The sequence below is a fragment of the Neltuma alba genome, unplaced genomic scaffold, assembly GCF_004799145.2.
Source record: "Neltuma alba isolate B1F8T4 unplaced genomic scaffold, ASM479914v2 tig00006329_pilon, whole genome shotgun sequence".
NCBI lineage: Eukaryota > Viridiplantae > Streptophyta > Magnoliopsida > Fabales > Fabaceae > Neltuma > Neltuma alba.
Window position 1 is genome coordinate 119,468 of NW_021634427.1, and position 8,446 is coordinate 127,913.

Genomic DNA, 8,446 nt, shown 5'->3' on the forward strand with positions numbered 1-8,446 from the left:
AGGTGGGATTGGGGAATACCACTTCCTCCCATGGTATTCTTCAATATCACATACATGGGTTTGGCTAATCCCATATAACAAATAATCTCTTATACTAAACGCTCTTTTAATAGATTTTCTCAATTGCAATCCCAATCCCAATCCCTCATTTTCAATACTTCCTGCCAAACATAACCTTAATTCCTCCAATTTTAGTTTTCACAGCCACCACTCCACCCCAGCAATCATATGAAATGATAAGCATAAAAATTGTTCCATATATTTTCAGAACAAAACAACTGTAGTTTCTGAACTGAAACACATCTAGGCATTGCATCTATATATCTAGTTTGCCTGTTTAGGATGCTATACTTGCCTATTATGAAGTATTTGGTGTAAACGTAAAATGAAAACAAAAAATTGATTTAATAAATTATCATACTGAACAAATATTGTTGTCAAAGAAATCTCTTTATAGCTGCAAAACTTCACTTGTCTATATTGGTTACAGGGCCTTTAGACCAATGCCTACCAGAGAGTATCCAGTAAGAAACAACAAGAACCAGCAAGCATCCTACAGTAACCGGGGGGTGTGGTTGAGTGTCTCAATAGTTATTGGGTAAGAATTAGTTAACCGTTGCACTCTAGGTTCGTCTCTCATTTTCTATCGTTTAATTTCCATATTCTTTGGCATCATACTTTGACTATTTCAGGGGAACATAATTTCAAGTGGTCATGGCTGCTGAGATGAAGTAGTGGTTAAGAATTCAAATTCTTTCAATGATTTTTTAAAAAAAAAAGAGACAAAGTCTTAATAAAAAAATAATTTTTTGGGTGACATAATTTAAATATATTTTTATTTACCTTTAAAGTTTATCATATATAAATTCAAAATGCAAGAAAATTATTTTTAATCTTTTTTATGTTCTATTATTATTCTCTATTTTATAGATACTCCAATTTCTACATTTTAAATATTCATTATTAAGTTACTTCAAAAAATATAAAAATTAGATATATTTTGTAGCTTAAGTTGCTTTTTTTCGCCAACGATATTTAGCTTTTAAAAATTATATATTATGTGTTTTTGTTAATTACAATCTCTGGTCTCATTTATAAGTTTGCTTATGACTTTTTCTTATTGAAATCATGAAAAACTTTAAAATTCATTAACTCTATAAAAAAAATTCATTGTGCTTCCAATATTGCCCATATTAAATAAAGAAAAATACGTATAGTAAGTTTTTTATATTTGTTATGTCAGGTTTTTCAACTACACACGATCATATGTTTATTTTTTTTCATGTGGGTTTATATTTTAATGATAATATATTACAAATAAGATACATGATCAGTTATAATTGTATTGTCTCTTGTCCTTAAACATAAAAACTTGACATAATAAATATAATAAACCTAATTAAGTATTGTCCTTAAATATATATTCTCAAACAAAATTCCATACTTTCTAATATTAAAATTAAATAGGGATAAAGGAAAAAATTGCAATAAATAATTAATATAGCATCTTGCAAAAATGTTTCATACAATTCAGTGTTTTTGACTTCGTATAACTTTTATATATTAATTAATTAATTAATGATTGATTATTGATAACAAACATGTAAAGACCTTTTTCAAATGTTGTTGTCATTAAGTTTTCAATAATGTAACAAACCGCTTTATACTACACTAAACAATCTCATAATATGTGTATATTTTAAAATATTGAGTCAAATCTAATCCATAGCGAAAGTGGTTTTTTTTTTTTTCTCGTTTAACTTGAAAGGGTTTTGTTGTTTAGTGAGGGATGGTTGTTAAGTTAGGGAGACAATTCTTGATGTTATTTTCACAATACACATCTAATGTGCTTTCATATTATTGTTCAATTATACTTATCACCCTAATCTTATTTATGACTTAAAGCACCGGAGGTACTGTAAATAAGATTGGGGTGCCAGATGTTACTATAAAATAATATCAGGATACTGCCTGCAACACAAGTAAGATTGGGATAGTAGATGCATCTAGAAAATAAAATCATATGTTTTATACTATATTACCCTTTTGTTTTTTATAAATTCAAAATAAAAATAAATCAGTGGATGATTTTTTTAATGTTCTTCTTCTGTTTCCTTGCTACATATCTTCCAAATTTAAATAAAACTTCTGTTCAGGTTGATACATATTTGTGTTGTTTAATATCAACTTTGATTAAAATATAATTAATTTGGGAAAAAATGACAAAACAAAACAGTAATGTGAAATCGATTGAGTCCATTTATCAAATGTTTTAATATCTTAATCGGACTTACTTCTTCATAATTTTGAAAAAGGCAGTATTCACAAAACGTGGTGTTGTTTAGCAAAAAAAATGACGGGACAAATTAGTAGTTATATTCAGGGACCCTCTTGTGTAAAAGGTTTTTTGAAGTGTCCAAGGATATTTAAATTTCATATGATTAATATTTTCTATTATTCAGTATATTTAATAAAATTTATAATAAATGAAACCATTTATAAATTATGAACTTTGTCGTATTCTTAAGCTCAACATTTTTTCCATTATTCTAAATTTATACACATAAAAAATATCTAATTCTGGCATAAATTATGTGCTTCTATGAAATAACTTATTTGGTATTGTGATTCTCACGTAAATATACATTTTTATATAAAATAAAGTTTAGGGAAAATTAAATTCTGCGCAAAACAAAAAGAAATCAACGATAAGCTTAATTGTGGAGTTTTTAAATGTAGCGAATAAAAAGTGGAAAAAAAAATGTAAGGGTGAGGTTGAAAATAAAACTTCGGTGAGGAGAAAGGATCACCCAGCCTAAAAGTCATATACTATACCAACAAAGCCTTCTCATCATTTATGGTTTGTTCACGGGTTGGAAGAACAATGAAGAATCAATCATTTAAATTATTATTTTTCTTTCTTTCTTTCTTTTTTTTCCTGGGCCAGATATTTTCTTTCTTTCTTTGAATTGTTTTACTTCTAAAAAGTTTTAAACGGAACGAACTTCAAAATACAGAAAAAAAAAACTGGCATTAAAAAAAAAATACAAGCATGGTGAGGATTATATTTGCAGGTGAGAATGTAACTCATGTTTTACATGAATGTGGATACAAATTCTACTGATAAAAGAATTAAAAAGTTACTCTCTCTTGTTTACTCCCTTTGGTCCTGATTATAAGTTTTAAATAATTAATTTATGAATAACAAACAATTAGGTAAAATTAGTTAAAAACAATAAATAAGTTAAAAATATTCTTTTGTTTTCAAATATAACCTTGTAGTAAATGAGAAAAAGAATAAAGAAAATGTGTGGAAGAATACGATAAGGGAGCACGAAAAAGGAGATAGAATAAATAATTAAGAGTAAAATTAGAAATAATACATTATATATTAAGATAAATATTAAATTGAAGTTTATAAAATGAACTCATCTCTTCTTAAATTTAAAGTTTATAAATAGGAACGGAGAAAGTATATGCTGAGAGAGGTATATGATATATGAATCTACATTATAGTAAAGAAAATACCTTGACTTGCATAAAAGTATTTTTTTAAAAGATTATTTTTGAGTAAACCAAGCACTCGATCATCACAGTCAAAAACCAGTAAAAGAAAGACCTGTGATGTATAGAAAGTTGATAAGTTCATTGTTGAATCCCTCGAAAATAACTGCTTTTTCTAAATTTCTTCTTACCATTTGTACCGTTTCGTTTTGAATAATTTTGAACTTTCATTTGGTTTCCTTACGTGGAGTCAAAGGAGATGACGTGGCCAAGGCAACCAAAAAAAAAGAAAAAAGCTCATACCATATAATTCTAAAGAGGGCTTTCTTGTTCATTAGTTTGATAATGGAAGGTGGAAGAGTGTCACTGTTCAACTGTGTTCCTGGCCTTGATTTTACTGGTTCATAATGACACTTTGCGCCTTGGCTATCTATCTTCACTGCTCCGCCAACGTTCATTCACTGGTACCTGCAACTTAGCCTCTGTAATATGTTTACCTTCTTTTGACCCATGGACTTCAATCCCTAGATTGAAGTTGGAGCCTTTTTTTTTTTTTTTTTTAAAAAGCCTAATTAACTTAATTTGTGTATGTAAATGAGTTTGATTATCCATATATTTTCTTATCTATCCTAAAAGTATTTTATGATTGACAACAGCAAGTTGTCCTAGTGGTAACGCTACCCGTCATGTTTGGATGAAATTTCAATTTCAAGTCTAATATTGACATGTTTGTGTGCATGTATGTTTAATTGTATAAAATAAAAAAAAGTACTTCAAAATTTTCTTTATTGACATAGTTTGCGTGGTAGAGGCAATATGCTTTAGCCAAAATGTGGTTTCAAAGAGAGTAGAACTTCTCCTTTTTCCTGTCCCTTCCTTATTCTTTTATTATTACTGGATCAAAATCCTAACGATTCAGATTTGCTGCTGCTGTTGTTGTCATTGTTGTTGTGGTAAAATTTTATTTAAACAATTTTTTTACAATGGTAGATTATTACCAAAATATTTTATAAAGTAGATTTTTTTAAAAAAAAAAATTTCACTACAATTCTAAATTGTTCAAGTCACTTCAAACATATGATACTTACTCTCCACTTCCCCGCAAAGAAGGAGACCAAGTGAGAATTCAAAGACTGAAAAGAAAGTGAGGTAGAGAGGGAACGAAATAGATGATGGTTATATACTTAAAGAGTCTAATTGATTGGGTCATAATAAATTTGAATTTGGATCATTAAATTACATAGTTATATTCTCTATATCTGCCATCTCTGTCATTGATGAATAAAGAAATGAGAAACACCTATGTAAAACTGATGTATCAGTGATAGTTTCTGCATTAAAACACCAAAGATAGATTAATGTAAAAAGTAATTATAACTCGTTTCGTTATGTAGTTACTGCTACAAATCAAGCATCAGCAGCTATTGACTTGGTTTGCCAACAAGAAGGAAGGTTCAAACTTGTGATGGCTAAGGCTAACATGCCTGGCATGAACAGCATTTCTTTCCTCAATACACTACTTCTGAAGCATATCACTGTCATCTGTAAGTTCTCCAATTTTTTTCAAGTTCATTTGATTAATCTTACAGAGTATTAATCACTCCCAAAAAAAATCATTTCTTTCAATAACTACTTCACTAAAGCTTATTCTTTTATATGTTGTCAAGAGAATGGGAACGCAGTAAAGATCAAACTTTAGATTGCTTAGTCAAAGTTTTGATACTATCATCGTCTTAACACTTTCCACTTTAATGATGGTCAGTTATATCCTCTGGACAAGATGATGGCGGAGCCAAGGCGGCTTTTGATAAAGGATCATGTTATCTCCTACAGGAACCAATCCAATCTGTGGATCTCATATCTCTGTGGCAACAAGTTTATAACTCAAATAATAGGAACTCAGCACAAGAGAATCACGCTGCAAAATCCAAACAAAAGGTATATTTCACAAAGGAGTTTCAGCATATTTAGATTACATATACATTTATCTTGTTGGCGTATTAAACAGAATTTAACTTGCACAGTATTCATCTTCTAAGTATGAGATATGGCTCTTTTAATGCACTTCAGAGAGCAAAGTGAAGTGCAGGTATTTGACATGATAACTAGTCAATAGATGTCTGGAAATCAGTTTCATTAACTCTCTTATCAGAGGAACCGGATCCTTGAATATGACAATGTCTCTAGAACAGAAGGGAAGATTAAGTTGTTCCTGTTCAGAAAATCATGGGAAATTACAAACTATTAATGTTGACTGACCAATTACTGATAGGTGCTTGAATCAAGTGAAAATCAAGACAAAACACGCCATGATGTTAGAGTCAAGAAGAAAGGGAAGAGAGGATTTAACTCAAACCAGGTGAAATTAGACAACAATAATCATGCTGCAGAGAAGGAGGGAGAGGAAACAAGCGAACATAATAACAATCGATTCCCCTGGAAAAAGCCACGTATTTCTTGGACTTCGGATCTGCATCATAAATTTGTACAGGCCATAAGTGTTCTGGGAGAGAACAGTACTATTACTTTTAAATTCATTTTCTTTTTACATTGTTCAGTACTAATTGAGATCATTTATGAACTACCTGAATTTCGGTGTTTGGTTTCAATTTGCTTGCAGATATTCGTCCAAAATTGATACAAGAGATTATGAATGTTCCCTACCTGACATGTCGCCACATTGCTAGCCATCTACAGGTGCTTTTCTATCACACAAGTCTTTCTTAAATTTTGCACATATTAGTGTTTACAAATGCTAATACCAGGTGGTTGTTAATACGTGAATGTAAGTTAACTCACTCCATTCCTTTCACATTGATCCTTAAATCTCTCTTATTCCTGGTATGAAGCATTAGTAATCTCCTATCTTATGAATCTTCCTTCATTCTGTTTAATAAACGTAGTATCTAATCCACAATTATTGCCTTCATCAAGCTGCTGTTACTTTGTTTCCTCTATCCAATACTCTTCTTGTTGCATTACTTCTATATTTGAATATAAATTCCCTTGCTGCATTATTCTCCACATGCTTCCATCTTTACCTTTCTGTGTAATATCTCCATTGTACTTCGCTATATGCAGAAATTCAAATCTCAAGGAAGACATCTTCAGGATAAGTGCAACATTGATTTACTTCCAGGGTGTAAATCATCAAACTTCAGAGAGGGAAGCGAGTCATCCTCATCAAAAGAGAGCCAGAGTTACCCATGTGAGTTGGCATTTGAAGGATTCATATAAATAAAGACAGAAAAGTAATGCTAAATACTGAGACTCCAGCATAAAAACAGTTGAATATGACTATATTTTCAGCTTCTATCTGCACTTTCTGCGTAGACAGTGCATTTCTCATATGTACATCCTGTGAATTTTCCCAGGTAACCCCACATTAGCTGCTCCGCAAAATGAGAACCAGAGTGAAAACGCAGGCTGTGCAAACTTTTCATGTCAATATCAACCAGAATTGGTCAATTACGGAAACCAAGATCTAGAAGCTGTAGTGAGAGGAGCTGTACCAGATACTTTAATGGAGAAAAACCAGTATGATGACTTTGGAAATGGATTCACTGAAGATGATAGTGCCCAAAACTTTGAGACACAAACGAATCCTATCTTTGGAGACAGTTCTAGTTCACAGAAGTCTGATGGCAGCAAACCATGCTGCGCCGAGCCATCTGCTGTATTGGGAGAACTTGAGCCATGTGCTTCAATGAATCAAAGCCAAACCCTTACGGAAGATAAAAATATATTCAGAATTCTTGGTGGAGACAGTGAAGGATATGACTGTTTTAGAAGGGATCCAGATCATATTAGCCAAAACTCTGACATACTTAGTAGTTATATCCATGGACACGGAAACTCAGATAGCTGCAATCCTTGCTTTGCGAGTCTTTTGAAGGCTAATCCGTCTGCAGTTATGGGAGGACATGAATTCATTGATCAAAATAAAACCATGAGAGAACATGACCGTGTCTTGAGACTTGCTGGAGAAGGATATGATTATTTTGGTACGGGGACCATGTCCCCAAAACTCTCAGATGCTAAGAAATTCTGTCCTTGGTCATAACTTTGGCCTGCAGAAGTCTGGAAATTACAACCCTAGTTGTGTTAGACCTTTGAAGTCCAAGACTGAAGCTTTGAACAATCAAAATCAAGCTTCAACAGAATATAATAATATCTCTGGAAAGAGCTCTAGTTCTCCGCAGTCTGATTATTACGATACTGAAAATGTACGATCATTGAAAGCCAAACCATGTTCTGTAGTGGGAGGAACTATTTCAAATGCTTTGATGGATCATGACAAAACCCTGACTCAACATAATAATATCTTAAGATTTCTTGGGGATGATTCTGATGCATATGGCTGTTTTGGAAATGCACCCAGTTCAGATGATACTGCAATGCTGAAGTATGCTGTGTTCAGATGATTCCTTAGAAACTTAGTAACCGCAAGGGTGGCTGTGTAAGAGTTCTGAAAGCCAAGCCATGTTCGTTTGGTCTTTTATTGTTATTTGACACCTCCAAACCAATCATCATCATCATCATCACTATCCTATAAATGTTCTGGTTTCATGTGCACGTGGGTCTGTCAGGAGCTTCATGTCAGAACTGTACTTGGATGGATTCTGGAGTTTATGATGACCTTTGAAGCAAGTCGCGGTCTATAGCCACTCAAATATTGCTATAAATGAAAGAAGTTAGATTCGACTATCATAGAAAACTAGAGACTAGGATTTTCTTTTCTCTATTTTCTTCTCTTTTTTATTTTCCCCACTCTCAGTAACAGATAAATAAGTATCCAAGGTCTTTATGCCAACTGATCTTAGAGAACTTGGTTGAAGAAACTAGGTGGATACAGTGGTCGAAAGTCAAAGGTACACTTCACATAAAAGTCTGTATTGTGATGTGGAAACAAATACTCATGTACGCATTTCCGTCTGCAATA

General features: G+C 32.0%; 1 protein-coding gene across 1 annotated transcript; it reads left to right on the top strand.

Moving 5' to 3' along the window:
* The first annotated feature begins 3,849 nt into the window (after positions 1 to 3,849).
* LOC114750112 (two-component response regulator ORR26-like) lies at positions 3,850 to 7,928 on the top strand. Its single transcript, XM_028938652.1, has 8 exons — positions 3,850 to 3,904; positions 4,899 to 5,048; positions 5,267 to 5,442; positions 5,777 to 6,020; positions 6,125 to 6,201; positions 6,586 to 6,712; positions 6,879 to 7,414; positions 7,581 to 7,928. The coding sequence occupies exons 1-8, from the start codon at positions 3,850 to 3,852 to the stop codon at positions 7,926 to 7,928; spliced, it is 1,713 nt and encodes a 570-aa protein (XP_028794485.1).
* The last annotated feature ends 518 nt before the right edge of the window (positions 7,929 to 8,446 follow it).

What these genes read in the sequence shown, in the direction of transcription:
- LOC114750112 (XM_028938652.1), top strand. Translation starts at nt 3,850, where the DNA reads ATGGAAGGTGGAAGAGTGTCACTGTTCAACTGTGTTCCTGGCCTTGAT. An exon ending in TCCTGGCCTTGATTTTACTG is followed by an intron (nt 3,905 to 4,898) that starts GTTCATAATGAC and finishes TTCGTTATGTAG; the next exon opens with TTACTGCTACAAATCAAGCA. An exon ending in AAGTGTTCTGGGAGAGAACA is followed by an intron (nt 6,021 to 6,124) that starts GTACTATTACTT and finishes ATTTGCTTGCAG; the next exon opens with ATATTCGTCCAAAATTGATA.